The following is an 18,552-nucleotide window of genomic DNA, read 5'->3' as shown; positions in this document are numbered from 1 at the left end:
TATAATGTCATTTAATATTTTATAGTTTCATAAACTTTTTGATATTAATACACAAAAATGCTTGTTCAGTTAAAGCTGGTAAAATGGAAGACTTCTAGATAATACCCCCGACGAGTGGTTTCGATGTTAAACATTATAATATGTGTTTATACTCAATTCTTTCAACGTTTAGTTTAAAAAAAGGATAAAACTTACCGTATTTATAACATGTAGTGGAGCCCAGCACACGAAGAACTCCAGTATTATGACGAAGAGCATACGTATTACCTGAAAAGATAAAACGTAATTAGCAAATATGTAGTGACTACACTTTTAGCAGCAATCTAGAGTTATATTAAATTATTTGCGCAGTTTATGGAAATACATTTGCCCTGTATTACATTGAGCTTGACAGTAAACTTATGAAACGTTATGTTAACTAAAATATCTCAAATTAAACGAGGAATTTATTAAAGAAGTAGATAAATAATAACCATATACAAACAATAGCTTTAAAACAGCGTAAACGAATTATAATTTGCGGTGCAGCTGTTTACAGAACAAAATAATTTAAAACAAACTAACAAGTTATATAAAATACCTATAAATAACTCAAAACACGGGCTTTCCGCAACCACTGAAACTCACTCGATTCTCGAGAGTTTCTCATTCACAACCTGCAGAAGTAAAAGCACCGTAAAGTGCTCGACGGAATCTTAAACATTCATAAGTCACAACAAGGTCGCCTTCATTATTTCGTAATAACAAAAAGTTTGCAACTTTATATAAGAAATGGTAATACTTTATTACATTCCTTTACGAAAGTGAAGAATTTGATTATGCAGTAATGGAAGATATATGTTCGGGGAAAATATATTACGTCAAGGTGTTACGTATATAGGTACGTATTTGATTAGTATTATTTCAAGTCTAGATGCTTTTATGATACCTGGAATATTTTATTAAGAATTGTCGGCGAAGTCTCCCAGTTACTAATTTAGTTTGAAGTGCGGCGAATGTAAATGGCTATCATATTCGACCTCGTAGAGTCTAGATGTAAATTAAGGAACAAAATGAATGTCAATTTAAACCTTATTAAATTAGAATAGTTACACATCTTAGATATAAGTATGATAAATAAATTAAAAACGTTGTAACGGAACTCAAAATACCATAGAATTTTTTTGAAAAACCTTATAACCGAACCGCAATAACCACAAATATTACTTGATACATTACTGTTTAATCTTGTTCAAATTAATTCTTGCTCTCTATGTTTCAATATTCTAGCATTAACGCGGTTTCTAGATTATTAGGCAATCTTGGAATTATTGATAGATTTCCCAATACAGGATACCAAGTAACTAGATCTAGGACCCTAAAGGGTTAGGTTATACGAGTACTCAACATCAGGTGCTAAGTATTTATTAGTCGTTAATTTCGTGTAGTACAGCGATTGAATATTAGATATAGGCTCTAAGTGGTTTTAATGGATAACTAGATTTCGAGATTGATTCATATAACAGGTGTATAAAAAATATCTTTTAAAGAAAAACCGGCTTTCAAGAATTATTACAATTTATTGGTACCACCAACATTGAACAAACATGATCATCATCAATGTATACAAAATGACACATTTTTTAAGAATAAAATGTATAAAAAGTTAAGCCTCCTCCTTGTTGAAGTCGGTTAAAATGCTATAACTTTTTCACTGCACGGCAATTGAAATTTTCTAAGAATCAAGTAACATAAGCCAAAATAATTGTGAAACATCTTGCAATCTCTACGAAAACGGTAATCCAATTTAAATTGCAAAGACTTGGTGAAAACTTGGTGTGAACTTTTATATCCAATCAAAAAGATAAAAAAGTGAAAAATGTGGCTCTCATTAAATAAAATTATGGAAATATAAAAGTTTTATAAACAGTCGTAAAGTTCAAACGGAAATGTTCTAATGAAACTCGGGCACCAAACAAGGGAATAAAATTATCTTAATTTGAAAACATTGATACTTACATTTTAAAGCGTTTAAATGGGCTTGTTTCAATGCATTGTTTAATTTTGTGAGTTTATTTATATATAAGACAATGCATTTTACCAATACCTATAAGCCAAAGGAGACCATACCAGTAAGTACCAGAAGAAGGCAGATATTTTTGAAAAATGCCAACACACCTTTCACGTTTTTAAGCATTAGGTAGTTAAAAGTGCAATGTAATCAAATGTAAGTCATTTAGATCAATGCACAGAACCTTACATAAAAAGGTTGTAAATCTCATAGAACCAATTGAAATAGGTCGTTCCAGTTTGATATGAAATGATTATGCGTTATAAATTTACTCAAATTTTGCTCCCAGGAGTGAAAGGAAATAGGTGGCTCAATATACCTACAACTGCGCAATCATGCGATGTAATCATTTAGAATCTTGCGAACACGCAAAATAAGCATAATGAAAACGAAGCTTAACACTTTCGCTGCCAATAAACCTACTTAGTAGGTTTTCTGGACTCACTCGGTGAGTTGCTGGCAACCAATGTGTTAAAGAAGAAAATATTTAATTGTATCGACCAAGGTTGATGTGTGCAAAATTAAATGTACAATTTCCGAACATCTTGGGAAACAAAACGTACAATTGAAACCGAATTCGAGTGTCGGAAGAAAGCCAGCAGGCCTGAAAAATGGTCAGCGGATAACAAAAATAATACAAAAGGGTATAGAACCAGCTGTCACCAGCATAGAGAGGTCAGCAGCTTGATGAGCAGATTAACCATTAAGTAACGGTCGTGGACAAGCGCTGCGTCTATTATTTTAACAATAATCTATACTTCTATACTAATATTATAAAGCTGAAGAGTTTGTTTGTTTGAACGCGGTAATCACAGAAACTACTGGTCCGATTTGGAAAATTCTTGCAGTGTTAGATAGCCCATTTATCGAGGAAGGCTATAGGCTATATATCATCACGCTACGACCAAACAAACAAACAAACTCTTCAGCTTTATAATATTAGTATAGATGTGACGCAAGCCAAGTTGCGCGGGTCAGCTAGTAATCAATATGTAGGACAAGGTGTGACTGAGGTAAGGGAAGTTTGTCTGCCTACCTCTGTGGGAAAAAGGCGTGATATTATCTTGTATGTATGTAATAATTAATATGAGAAATCAAAAGGTCAAGTACATTATTCAACGAATACTTTGTTCTAGCAAACATCAATCATAAATATTATCCTAAATTATTCGTCTCGTCCCAACAAAAGAGGCTTTATTTTATTCATTTGTCAAAAAAGTTGGACGCCTTTTGAAAAAGTTATCTAACATTTTTTTTTGTCTGGCTTAAGTGTGTGTCATTAGGCAGGTATTATTTAGGGCTTAGACTTTAAAGGGCTTAAACATTATATTCTTTGCTTTATACGTACATCGTTATTTGAATATGACGAAACAAAAGTTTTTAAAGTAAAAGTATTTTACTTTACATTTTTATGAACAAATACTTGGAGTACAAGTGAAAATATTTAGATAAAGTTTCTAGTAAATTTGTGAGCATATTAAGATCCAGTTGTTCCAAAATCAGTTTGAATTGCTTTATATTTGAACACTTGCTACGACTAACAGCTAAAGAGTAGAAGTATTAAGAGTTTTTTGAGTAATTTCATTAACCAAGTTTACAATACCATTTTATCTTTTTAATAAAATGCTTTATTCATATATTCATTCATCGTACGGTCAAAGTTGTTCAAGCCAGTAAGTAATTGACATGGCATAACGAATGCTTTCTTATGAATTGTCAAAAACCTGGACCTACTTTTTACGTGCCCTATGAAAGACTAAGATGTTCAGTTCAAATATCGCTATGCGACCACCTATCAATAGAATGTCCGGTCTTGGGTTGCTAAATCCACTGATTGTTTACCACAAGTAAGCGCATCTGGCTATGACCGCCTCTATAATATAACTTCTGCACTTAAAATAAAAGGTCGCAGAAAACTGATTATTACTAATTGGTATGATTATTACTATAGTGTTAAGTTTGAACTTGTAACTGTTTTATGTCCCAAATAAATAAATAAATAAAACAAACTCATAATTACTTCAACAATCTAATTAAATTATCAACTACTTAACATTCAAGATAAAAACAGGGAAAAACATAATGACCGCGAGTTAATTAGAGGAATCTGCCACCGACCGGCTGAATACAAACTTGATAAAGTAATCACTTTCTATTGAAGCGAAACTCCGGTCCATTAGGTCGTAAGGCAAAGTTTGTGATTGATTCAAATTATGTTTCAATCGTTTTGTTGCATACGTTGTTTGTTGTTTCTGACTTTATTTAAAAAATACTTGTAAAATATGATACTGAGTTATGAGGAGTTTTATTGAATCTTTTTTTTTACAATGATCAACTCAAACTTCAACTGGACCTACAAAAAGAATCTGTCGGGAATTCAAACTAGGCATAGATTGTTGACTACAGAATGTAATTGCCGTAGATTCTTTAATTATATTATTAACTAGCTGACTCGCGCAACTTCGTTTGCGTCACATAAGAGAATCATAATTTTCCCCGTTTTTGTAACATTTTTCACTGGTACTCTGCTCCTATGGGTTGTAGCGTGATGATATATAGCCTATAGCCTTCCTCGATAAATGGGCTATCTAACACTGAAATAATTTTTCCGAGATTAGCGCGTTCAAACAAACAAACAAACAAACTCTTCAGCTTTATAATATTAGTATAGATAAGATAATTTTATGTTTTGCTTTAACAATAAATTTTTCAAGATTGTCTTATCACCTACATTATATTATATTATACATTTATAATATACCGCAAAAAGTAAAGCACATCAGGGATGAATTATACGGGTGCCTCGATTTCCATGTGACATTCGATATTATTTCAATCCATAAACATAAAATGTTTAAACATGTACGTATACAACTAGCAACACATTATTCACACACATATATATATGGATATCAACAATTAAATGTACACGAATTCAGCACAATGTTCTAAGAAATTGTGTAACCAAACCATCAGTCCTCTGTTACACACATAACGAGAGATTGATGATATAACGTTTTCTTTGAAATGAAGAAATTCTCGATATATCCATTATTACTTGTATAAACAAAGGCTGGATTACCACATTTCGCTTTAGTTCAGACGCCCTATAAATGGTATTTCGTAAGTGTTTTTACCTCTCTTCACTGCGTAGGCTTCTTTACGCAACAGTTTTTCTCGCCTTTTAACGCTAAAGGACAATTTTGTGAAACATTTTAGATTTTTTTTGCGTTGAAGTCTTTGACAAATTTTCATATGTATACTTACATGTTTCGCAAAAAAATAATTGACCACGAATTAAATTAATGACTGATCGCAATTATAAACGTATTTCAATACTACTTCGATCACAAACTCTTGCTACGCTTTCGTATCATATATTTTTTTACTTCGAAATACTTCAGGATTTTTTCATTCTAGTCTAATCCATATACATATAAATAGTTTTCAGATAGCTGGCTGAATGATGCTGTGGTTTTAATACGACCTTTGCCCGATTTCAAATGCTATTTAAATCGTTTACCAATCATGCGGTCAGTATCGATTTCATTCAAATACACAAAGTTTTAAAAATAAACAAGAATCCTTATAAAAATACTCACTTTTCTTTTAGCTTCTATGCTCTTATCAATATGTGTAGATCTGACGACATGTCGGAACTCGAAGTCAACTGCAGTGTGCATACAGTACGACTGCGTTGCAGGGCTCTTGTCTCCGTCGAGTCGTTGTTCCAGCTCCTGTGGACAAAGGCTTTGTTTACTATCTGATAGTTGCTTGCGATCATCTGAGACTGGAACAGATAAGCTCTTTGAGTGGGTTTTAGGTTATGATTGTAGAATAGTTGGATTCCTACTTGATTGTTACTCTTTCACGCAAAAAATACTCTACGGATTAAGGTGGAATTTAGCATTTAAGTAGGTTATAAAAGCTAGAAGGATACTGTATTCTTTTTGTGCCGGGAAATTTATTACTGAACTCACATTACTTTTTTATAAATAAGAATGATGCAAATTATGTATTCGTTAGTTAAAAAAGTAAGTTTGATAGTTAGAAAGTAGTATAATTTTACGAATTTTAGCTAATTTATTTGAGAACTTATTGATTAATGGGATGTTACTTCACAGAAAGTGTTAGCAAATAGATATTAATTGAATAACTTTGCATTTCAAACAAATTTATCAAAATAGTTCTCAGAACATAAACTTATATTAGAAATTAATATAATTATACAGTTTTAATAATCTATCACACGACGATAAATTCATTTTTCATATCAATTATTCTCGTCAAAATCTAAATCGGTTGAACACATCGTATTATTTCGCAATTTGTAGGGATCAGCGATTTATGGTGACGTCGCGGTAGGAATATGAAAGTGATCGTAAATTTTATATTTTTCTGACGACTGAACCAAAGAATGAATTACATGTTTGAAAACGTATAAATCATATCGTTGTGAGTGCTGTCAAATAAAGTAACTATAAAACTGTCTGGGTTTCAAGTTGTTGTGACGTTAGTCACCCAAATGTTTCCTTTCATTTGTATTGAAAAGTACTAGTCTGTATTCTTACAACAACAAAATTATAATTTTGTCATAACATGAAATCAAAAGCTCCCGGGCTTGTTTCGTTTGATTGTAACACATTTAGAAGTACCTATTTAACATTTTCTATGTACAGTATCGTATACCATTCTCTCCAAAACAGCCTTCGAACAGATTTTTCTTATTTGCTAAATCATGTCTAAAATACTCAAGGTGTAGGCATACGTTATGCCATATAATAATATTAATGTAAATCCTATTTAGCGAGCCAATTGCTATATACCGGACACTTTCATTTAAAACTCCAGGCTATTTTTAAAAACATTCTAATATAATGTAACCATACACATTACCAAACTCTAGCCTATTAACAATTAATTTATTACAATTTTGCGACATATTTCATAAATGAAAACGTCTCAGGACAATGGAACCCTGAGGTTAAACTTCATTGAATCGTGGTTCAATTACTGTACAACTCCAACACAATACTGTCGAATACACATTGAACCGAGTTATTGGTTTCCTTATGTATTCTACAGCAGATCTTGCGAAACTTGCAATAGATATTGGGAATTGAAAATGAATGTTTCTGAAACCGTATTTCATCTAGATTGTGAATTATTTACTTATAATACACGCGGATTTTATACACGCTAAATGAAACAGAATAAAAATGGGAATCGGATGGCATTCACAACAAGAAAAACGAAGCCTCTGTAGTGCAGTGGTTAAGATCGCCACGCCGCTACCGGGAGTTCGTGGGTTCGATTCCCCACGGAACAATTATTTGTGATAGGTACCTATCCACTAATAGTTGTTTCACGTCTGGTTGTACTTTGTGTCCGTCGTTTGTATGTTTGAAAAAGTCCCTGCGTCACAAGACCAATTCTTAGAGTTAAAAAAAAATATAATCGAAAGAAATCGAGAATGCCAAGGCCTCGTATTTATGTGGTACAGCTATAAACAGCTACAGTAACAATGTATTTAATCTTTCATGTAAACCTTAATCGGCAAACATAAAAGCTTAAATATTTATTCAAGTGGTTTGACCCTCGGTTTCGTAATAAATCTATGTTAGGCAACTGTAAACTGTACCTACATGAAATTTACATTACCTACAAACTTTGTATACGCGTGTACATTGTTACAATTATTATTGTATTAATACATTGTTCCCATATGGAGAAAGACGGATTTATCCATACTAATATTATAAATGCGACAGTAACTCTGTCTGTCTGTCTGTCTATCTGTCTGTCTGTCTGCTACTCAATCACGCCTAAACTACTGAACCAATTCGCATGAAATTTGGTATGGAGCTATTTTGATACCCGAGAAAGGACATAGGCTATATATCATTACGCTACAACCAAAAAGAGCAGAGTACCAGTAATTAATGTTACAAAAACGGGGAAAAAATTCACCCATTCTCTACTATTAGACGCAAGCGAAGTTGCGCGGGTCAGCTAGTTTCTATATAATTGAAAGATAAATATTTTCCATATATAGGCGGAAAACGCTGTTTCAAAAGAAGTTATTATTATAATAACAGGTAATTTATATTCTTCATTTGCTTGACTAGAACATTTAGAAAAAGACTAGAAGAAACTATGTTTTTCGATCTATCTGACGCTTTCCTATAGAAAAAAGCTACGAAGACGCCGACTAAAGGTAGTACAACAAGAAAACAGGATCCATAATAGTAAATCTAAATCAATCTAAAGAAAATATACAACCCTTAACCCAAAACTGTGAGACGGTACTAAAACCTGACTAAAGTACTTTAAGTAACTCGTCTATTCAATTTTACGATCTTTAATCGACAGATTAACCTCTTCAATACCGATTCAGGTTTCCAATTGAAAAGGTAATCGATTTATATCTCAAGAGAACAATGAAAACTTTATAACTTTAGACGTTTTACAAACTTTATCTATTTAGTATAAATGGGCTGTTTTATAGTACACACACATAGCTTTTCATACACAGTGCTACACAAATCTTTGATACTCAACATTATTAGTCTTCAAGTGGCTACCTCCATATAAATCCAGTCAGAGCATTTAAGTGAAAGCATTGTTAGCTAAATAAAGGAACGTGGAGAGCTGATGACGCGGTTTAGACGGATAACTACATAACTATAGGTCACGACTATAGGTTAGACAGCGTTAGATATAAACTATAGGTTAAACAGCAGTTATAGTTAAAATACTAATTAAGACTAATCAATATTAACGAGTGTATAAAATCGTACTACCAATAACTGACTTCATGGCAAAACAAAACGTCAAGAAAACTGAGGTAGTGAAAATATTTTCTTTACTCACATAATACCGATCTAGACTACATAAATTGTACTTGAGATATTTTCAGGTGGATAGGCTCTTAATGCCTACATTTAACGTCTTACTGAAAGGTTAAGTACTCAAAACATTTGCAGTAAATTACCAGTAATTACCAGTAAAAGTGGTTCTAATGATCACCGTTTTGTTTTTAGGTCTAAATTAAGGAATTCTGTTGAAAAGTTTTTTAGGCTAGTCGTTAAAAGTTTCGACAAACCTTTTTGAAACTTTATTTCTTCACGCTCAAGTTATACTTTTAGCTAAAAAAGATAAATTTAGATAAGATCTGAAATATCATAGGCTCTTCATCTTTTATAGGTTTAACGCTAAATCACGCACTTAAGACTTTTATGATGGTTAAATAATGATAGTATGGTAATTTCTACCTTTTCACACATACATACATACATAAAATCACTATTATATTCTTTGTTCACTGCCTACTCCAATAGGAATGGCGTGATTTTATGTACGTATGTACCTACCTACTTACACTTTTTCATTTCGTCCATATTAAAAACCTAATTTTAACTTAACTAATTAACGAAAAACTAAATTAACCCAAAACAGTCACTACTGAGAACTATTAACTAATTTAAAAGTTAATTTGTATTTTTCGAAACTAGAAACTAATTTCAAATCACAAACATTTATATGCTTGTTAAACTTTATTACTAGTCATTAAATTTTATAATTACATAATTTTCTAACTAACCAACGATTTAGATAAATATATAACAATGGACAACTCACACAGGACCATTTGATTATAACTAAGCAGAGCTTGTTATATGGTAACCAAGTAACTGATAAACATTTATTACTTCTAAATACATAATTATATAGAAACAATAATCCTACTAATATTATATATGCAATAGTTTGTGAGAATGTATGTATGTATGGTTGTTTGTTACTCTTTTACGCAAATACTACTTATCCGATTACGATGAAATTTGGTGCATAGGTAGCTGAAGATCCAGAATAACACATAGGCTGCAGGCATTTTATCTCGGAGTTCCCTAGTGATTGGGATTTACACGGGAAGGGTTTCCACGCGTACGAAGTCACGGGCGGCCTCTAGTAAGATCTATACATATAAGCATATTAAGCATGTATGTAAAAAGGTCAATAACACCTTTGCATGTGATGAGATACGATGTAGATGTCATCAATAATTTGGAGTCGTATTGATTCGAATAACATGTAACGATGGTGGTTTTTTACTTTTAAGTTAGTATTTACAATCAGCCTGTTATTTCAGTCGTTATTTTGATACTAGGAAAGTTTTATTATTTCAGTATGAAAGTATATAAGTAACAGTTTGTCAGTAAGTTGACTACTATAACACACGCTCTGCTAAGTTTCAAAACGGAGGACAGTGTGAGTGTTGAAATAACATTTATTGATTCTTAATTATACATAAAGTAAAAAATAAAATTCTCATGTTAGCGTATCATATTATATTTCCTAGTTCTATTTCATTATACAAAGTCTATCTCAATATTTATTTCAAATAAATAATAATTAAAAATTGAAATTATACGTCCATCCTTATATTTGTTTATTAAAATAAATAAACCTATCAAATACTTAAATAAACGCAGAGTAAATATGGAAGAAAATTAATACCTTTTACACAGAGCATCGGTATTAAAAACGAACTTCATTAATGTAGTAATTAAGATTTTATGTACACAACCGAAAATCATTTAAAATTCAAAATTTATTTTATAAATGCGAAAGTACGGCTGTCCGTTCGCTTTTACAACAGTAGCTCGCTTTTCTACAGTCGGTACTATCAAGTACCGAGAGATTGACTTATAAAATGAACTATAAAAATAGTTCGTCCGGTTCCCGCTTGGGCTCCTTGGAGGCTATCACGTATTTCAGCTGACACCTATTTGAAAGCCACTACGTTGCACATTGTTTCCTCCCTGAGAATAGAGTGATAAGCAGCAATGTGCAACAAATTGACGTACACTAGTTGTCAACTGAGATAAGTGATAAGCCCGCAAGTTTTTAAATAAAATTGCTCGATAGCTAGCCGGTTGTCGATGGGTGATAGTAGTAGAAAATTGCGCTTCAGTTTCTACAAAACTGTTAAATACGATGATGATACAAACTTTTTCCGAGATAAAACATTGAATTTGGTAGACCTTTAATGAGTCTTTGTCTTTACGTAAAAATAAAGAGTCAATTGTCGTATCGCAAAAATATGAACCAACAAACACACATACATTCTTGCCAATTTTCCGGATTTTCTTTGATACAATATCAAATATTTGTATCAATCAAAAACAACTTAAAATAAAGTTAGCTTAACTATGTATTTCATATAAAAAATCTTTATTTTTTCCCGGGACGTGTCAACGGTAAGGTCAAATGATGACAGCATGTAACAGTAAAAGGTTTATTAAAATCGTAAAAATTAAGGTTTAGCACGCACTAAAGTCAGGTTATATCTCATAGCGGCATATTTTGCACGTAAAACTTAGTTATGAAAGAATTATTTGTGTAACAAACGTTTTTGTAACAGATAATGAACAGGTTCTGCGTTAAGAACCCGTTTTAGGAAATTTATGCTGTGTTTTTTGTTGTTTGTTATTGATTTTTTAGTAATAAAAAAAAAGGAAGCTCCTGTATCAAAACGATGAGCATTTTATTAATGCCCCGGGTTCGCCAGTTCTGGTAAAAAACAGACCCAAAAATATTTTATAATTAATGTTCGACACTAGTTAAAAAAAAAGGATTTTAAACTTCTTAACTTCAACTAACTCCGAAATGTTTTGCCTGAGTTATATAATATTTGAAAGGTGCTAAATAAACTACAACAAATAACAAATATACTATAAATATACAAATTCTAGCAATATTGGTTACCGCAATTATGTTGAACTGCAATGATGTTTATGTGAATATTCCAATTTTAATCAACCGAAATGCAACCAGACAATTTAAGCCATTACTGTCGATCATACAAATGAGACCTAATAGTATAAATGTGAACTAATTTCAATCAATCGATCGTATTGTATAACTAGCACTGAATAGCTAAAAACACGGACGTTTTAACTCCTCCACTGTGTTGTGCCAAAGGTCAGTCACCATCTTTCCAATTTTGATAAGAATTTATAACTTAAATTCAAGTTATCATCTAGTCTTCAACGGAGCTGTGAAAAAAGATCTTAATATTACTTAAACGAGCGATAGGTACCTATTAGGTAATCTGTCAGAAGGTTGTTTTTTTTCTGGTTTTCCTTGAGAGAAAGAAAATTCTACACTTAAAAAAAATCTCTTCCAATTTTTGGCATTTAGATAACATGTAAGTAAATATTATGTAAATAAAGAGTTGGTAGTTATACCCATCTTAAAGATATAATTTATCTATAAATTCATACTTAGTTCGTCGATAGAAGTAGGAAAACGGTCCACTGATCACCTGATTACCCTAGTGACCAAATCATTAACCAATCAAAACACGGCATTATTGATACCTGATACATGACAAACAAGATGTCGCCTTTGTACCCATTATTTACTAACAAACACTGCCTGAAATGTATCCTACATAATACATTGTTTCCCCACTAATTAGCTCATAAACAAAGCCTTATTATGTGATGCCACAATAGAATAGATATCTGTACTAATGACACAATTTACCTTTGCCGTATCGTGATGTTTGGTTTTTTCGTAAACACACGCAAAGTCATGTTTAATGAACTCGTTCTAAGATAATGTCGTAATGACAGAACAGTTTGGTAATACTAGACGTTTTTTAGTACCAAGTAGGTACAAAAACAACAACAGGTTACGGCAGAAACTTTTAATATAAGTAAAGGTACAAATTGCTAATTACCAATTTCTGTTTCTTAGACCGACCTCAGTAAGAGCTCCACTAAGTCTCAGCCATTATGGTCACCCAAAAAATCGTGAATGTTAGAGACAGACGTATTAAAGAATCAGATGAATAGCAGTTATAGAAAAAAGGAGATCCACTACTACGACATTTGATCCGTAAAATGTGATAAACATATAATTCTACACCTGTTTATAAATCGCGTCATTAAATACAAAATACTAGTTTTACCGTTGTTTTATTTATGCTCAAACGTACCACTTTTGCCACACTCAAATACAGTGGATATTATTGAGTTTGACCAAATCTCATTATCAAATTCCAACAACAATTTAAAACCAAATTCTAAATGTCACTACAAAATAACCCAATAAAACTTTGACAACAAAGCTTGCAACAAACATTGACATCCACTGCGGCGTCAGTTAAACATAATAAAACACTGCCTGCATAAACTAGGTAATGTAAACTAAGTTATGAGTAAACTTTGACATCGAACGAGAAACAAGTAGGGAACTTGGTAAATACGATCCCGTGGTACAAGTCAGGTGTCCAACTGATCTAGTTTTGAGACAAGTCTTGTTCCTGATATTTGAGACTTTATCTTGTATACGTTGGGACTTATTTGAAGTTGGCCCATAGCCAGTTGCGCTCACCGGTCTGACATAGATCTGTGGGTGAAACAACCGTTGGCGCGGTCATTCTATGGATGGGTGACCGCATAGTGGTATTTGAGCTGGGCGTCTCCGTGCTTCGGAGGGCACGTAAAAAGTCGGTCCCGGTTGTTGTCTACTAAGATAACAGTCGTCAAGCCATGTCAAAGGCCTTACGGGCGGCTTGAACAACTTTGACACTAGGTTGACCACTAACCATACGATATGAATGATGAATGAAGTTGGGCTTATGAAGACATGTTCCGCTTTTTAAGTTGAAATTGTATTATAATTAGGAAACTGTAGGTGTTTTATTGTATAGCGTATGAATGGACTGCTAATGTATCAATTTAATTTTGTTATATACGTATTTATTCAAATAAGCTTTGTTCATTTATAGTTTTCGAATGTATGTCGCACAAATATAAGTTTAAAGTAACGGATTCACGAAATTTTTAATATGTTTGGTGGTCCGAAACTGTTATTTCTACAATAGTTAGGAATCTTTATAAGGCAGTCAATGTTGTCAGATGAAATACTATTCCTCTAAATTTTTTTAAATCTTTTGGCCATTTCTTGACTGTAAAACAAAATTACACAAGCAAAAATATTTTATCAAAAGTGAAATTATTACCTTTTGTGGTTTCTTCGGGTACCATTTCTTGCAGCAAATGTCCGTGGAATCGCTTTTTATAATCGGAGTCGTTGGTATCAGGTGGTTGCTCTTGCAACTGCTATCTCGTGTTACTGCGAACAAAAAGAATTATTTTAATACTATTGCCTTAAAGTGTTTTCTTTACGGTTTTTGCCTTTTATAGTTTGTTTGCTGCTAGATACTGACACTGGCAGATATATAACAAATAGATTTTAGTAGCAAAATATCTATTTCTATAAATTATTTTTATTGGTGCAAGATCTATTCTTAGTTATATAATCTATTCTTAGTTATATCTCTTAGTTATACTTAATAATTATTTACTTTTGTAAAACTTTATCATTAGACATAAGTACAATCTTACAGATTTACAGGATATATAAATATAGAAATACAGTTCTGTTGAACGTTTAAAATATTGTAAGACTCGAAGCTTCGGGATAGACTGGATGTATAAAATATTGTAGGTTTTGAAGCCTCGAGGCAGTGACGTCGAAGGCCTTAGCGAAAATCGCGTGGGATTGAGAATCGTTCGTTTGCTACGACAGATGATTGTCAGGAAGTTCTCAGATCAAATTATTCGGAAAATAGAAAAGGCTTTTATCCATCTTTCAATTTCCTCGAATTAAAGTACTTAAACTTTAAAGAATCACTGATGTTTAGATAGTACATAATTGGCAAGCATTATTCACTTAATTATACACAGTTAAGTAGTTAAACCATTCTACGCTGGTCATATTGAAATTTATGTCACACAGAAATTTTGTTTTGAACTAGTGTTCTACTATTGCTAGTAAATTTTTTAATTCTTAAGTCTCCAATACATAAAATATATTTAAAATCCTAACAAAATCGTATCTAAAGAAAATATATTTCCACCTACAACATGAGGAATTTAGAGCTTACAAAGCATTTACTGTTTAAACACTTTAATAAAATACACTACATAATTCCACTACAAACAGGTTATAAATCAAAAACACACGCTTTGTGTGGGTGGACTTAATTGTGACGAAAAGCCGTATTTTCTTGGTCGACTCACCCACGCGTTACTTGTTCAACATAACATTGAACAGGGTGATTTTGAAAACGTACACGAAACTAATACAGGGAGTTTGGAACAAGATAGGTTATTATTTCAATGTGTTAAATAACTAAGTTAAATTACAAAAGCTTTAATCGTAAAAGGCAGTGAATAAATACGGAAAGTTGGCGATTTAATCAAAAATAAATATCGTAATAATACAAATTTAATTCAAATACGAAATAATCACGCCAACAAAACACATTACGTTATTGTCGTCACAGTGTAATTTTTAAAACGTTTACAACTGCTATAAGCGTACTTATTTTTTTTAGACTAGCTTAACTTTTTAATGTGTAAAGAGTTGACAATAATTGTCAACTCTTTTTACACACTCAAAACGTTACCCATTTTTCGCATTAAAAATATATTTTTTTTATAAAACATTGAATTATGTAATTAAAATTCACGCATCGATTTCAATCCCACCCTGTATAGAGTAACTTGTACCACCAAGTTATGCGAAAGAGCCTCTAAATTTGGATATTCGAAGGAATGCCTTTAGGCTTAGCGTGGAGGGATTTATGTGACCCGACCTTTCTTAAAGTAATAAAATAAAAATTATCGTAGTCATAATTCTTGTAATGGTATTATGTCTAGAATAGTCTAGAAATTTGATATATTCTTGTAAGAGGAAAGTTTTCAACCTGCACTATATTGTCTCCTTTTAAGATATCATATTATTAAAGTTCATATATTATTTTTGAACGTGGTGTTTGTAATTTGCGCGGTACCTATTGATGTATCAAGTAATTAGGTGCTTCTTCTTTATATCGACTACTTGTATTCAGTAGCGCTATTCTCTATAGTCGGTAGTACTGATTATTGAGAGATTGATATTTAAAACGTTCTGCAAAAATAGTTTCCAGCGCGTCCGCCAGAGATTTCTAAGCAAATATTTTCGATAGCTAGCCGGTTGACTATTACAGTCGATAGTAATAAGGAATTGGGCTCTTGATTTCAATATATTTTAAACGTCCCACAACTCAGCACATTTCCTATAAAAAAGGTGTCATATTTTGTATGTATGTATGAAAACTATCTATTTTAATATTATATAAAACAATGTCGTTAACCTTTAAATAACTTTTCACCTCAGTCATGTCACTTGCGGTCAAGGTTTTATCGGACGACACTAGTAATAATGTTATTAAACATTTATATCTAATGCAATGTACTGAAACGTTTAAAAGTGCTAGATTATCGTAAAATCTAAATGCATTTATAATAATATGACAATGTCAAAGCAATTGGAATCAAATCTACACTATTATCGTTCATTAGGTTCCATTAGAATTTAAATCCATAAAAATCTAAGCCAATAAAAAAATACTCGAAATGTCAAGACTACATAACATTTTTTTCGTTTTGAATATAAAACATATTTTCTTTAGATATGACTTGGTAATTTGAAGACAAGTTTAAGTAAACAAATTTTCTTAATTCAAACTTAAATTTTGATGAAGACAATATTATTTTTATAATGATACCAATCACAAGATAAATAAAAAAATGTAATAAGTGTAATAAAGAAGTCAGTAATATTGATCAATGGTAAACGAAAGCACTTAATTATGTTGTTTACACATTTGAACCATAAATAAACGATCGAAAGATAACCGACTTATTTGCTTAATGGAAGGACATTTTTGTTCTTCATTAATTAATTACTATATATAGTGGTAAGTTGTTCATATAATAAATGGGAATGTTTGAATTTTTCGATGTTTGAACATATTGAACGTACAATAACATGCATACATATGTAATATCACAGCTATTATTGAGAATAATCTAGCGTAGCTTTCCTTCCAAGCTACGTTGGAGTCGGCTTCCAGTCTCACCGGATGCAGCTGCATACCAGTGTTTTACATGGAGCGACTGCGTATATGACCTCCACAACCAAGTTACTCGGGTTATAACATGATACCCTTCGGTAAGACTGCTTATTTATAAAAATACCAAAAGTACATGGATACCAATAAAATTCTAATCCGAGGCCTTTCTAGATCTAAGGTCATTTAACTTTACCGACCACGCCGCAGCTATGGCTCAATCACGCGAAACTAAGCTCAATGAAATTTAAAACACAGATAGTCTACAACCTGGATAAACACAAACTTTCTACCCCGTAAAATCTTTTCAGTCACACAAAGTCGCGGTCAGAAACTAGCTTTCAACAAATTTAACAACGTAACATGACTAGTAAAACTAAAGTTATTCAATTCTAAAAGCCTCCATTTAGCCTTTATTTCTTTTAGAATGTTTCCTAAAATCATTTTAAAGGGTTCATCTTTTGTCAACGGTTTTTCCGTATAAGAGTTCTGAACTTGCTCCGTCATTTCCTTTTATAAGGTTGTATTGCGAACCCTACTTTGATCGTAAAGGTTTAATAGGTTAAAAATATATTGCAGAATATGATAGAGAGCATTCAACGCTTGAAGTTGTATCCAATTATAGGTTTACGAGATTTTCTTTGCAATTTTCTTCAAGATTGCAGTTGGAATATGACTTCATAATGTTGCTTTGAGATTTTATAATGAGCATCTTAGTAGAATTGTGGCAGCAAAATATAGTTTAGTACATCATTAAAACACTTTTCTAGGATTTGTGTACCTACAGTTTTTGTTAGAGTAAATTATCCTACTACAATTTTATGCCTTTTTAATTTATTACATAAATGTTATTTATTCTGTAAGATATATCTTACAATTCCCTTTCATTGAGAATGCCTATAACCTGCATAAAAATATGTAAACATACAAAAGAAATAAACTATTACAAAATGTGACGAAATTATACCAAAAAGGAAGGAATTCATCCAATAACAATTAATGCAAATGACAGTAGTTTTTTTACGATTAATAACATCCCATGAAACACAAAATGACTGGCCGTAACGATAACTTATTCACGGCATGACACGTGTCGCCAACCAGACGTTTCACTCATGTCCACTTCATACGAAATCAATCAGATTACTCAATAATTACAATTTCAGTTGTAAATCCACGTGTTGATTAATATTACTTTATTTATTCACCAGTACATTTAACTTTAAAGCGTTCTATTACAAAGCAGAGAAGCCAGCTTACAAACGACAGTGCATAACGAAATTAAATTTACTCAAAGAGAGACCAGAAAACCTATTCATAGCATTTTTCCTGCGACCTACTTTACATTGCAATTAATTTTCATTACACTACATTAGAGGACTAATTTTCCTCATATTGCTAGTTTTTTCCACAATCTAGAAGTCTATATGTGTTTCTAATAAACGTTGTAGGTCTGTTAATTATACACAGTGTATTGTCTTTTTTCCTCGACATATACACTTTCAAAATATATTTATTGAAAGTG

At 31.9% G+C, this 18,552-nt stretch overlaps 1 protein-coding gene across 1 annotated transcript in view; it reads right to left on the bottom strand.

Annotated features, from left to right (window-relative positions):
- Positions 1 to 18,552, bottom strand: part of LOC142974117 (cholecystokinin receptor-like) — a 154,609-nt gene that overhangs the window by 57,775 nt on the left and 78,282 nt on the right. Inside the window, exons 6-8 of the mRNA XM_076116271.1 lie at positions 14,088 to 14,200; positions 5,653 to 5,787; positions 196 to 267 (exon numbers count right to left, since the gene is read on the bottom strand). Coding sequence (XP_075972386.1) covers positions 196 to 267; positions 5,653 to 5,787; positions 14,088 to 14,200 — 320 coding nt within the window. The remainder of the gene's footprint in view (positions 1 to 195; positions 268 to 5,652; positions 5,788 to 14,087; positions 14,201 to 18,552) is intronic.

Source organism: Anticarsia gemmatalis, chromosome 7, assembly GCF_050436995.1.
Source record: "Anticarsia gemmatalis isolate Benzon Research Colony breed Stoneville strain chromosome 7, ilAntGemm2 primary, whole genome shotgun sequence".
NCBI classification, from domain to species: domain Eukaryota; kingdom Metazoa; phylum Arthropoda; class Insecta; order Lepidoptera; family Erebidae; genus Anticarsia; species Anticarsia gemmatalis.
The sequence above is the reverse complement of the archived record's forward strand: the minus strand, read 5'-3'. Positions and strand labels throughout refer to the sequence as shown.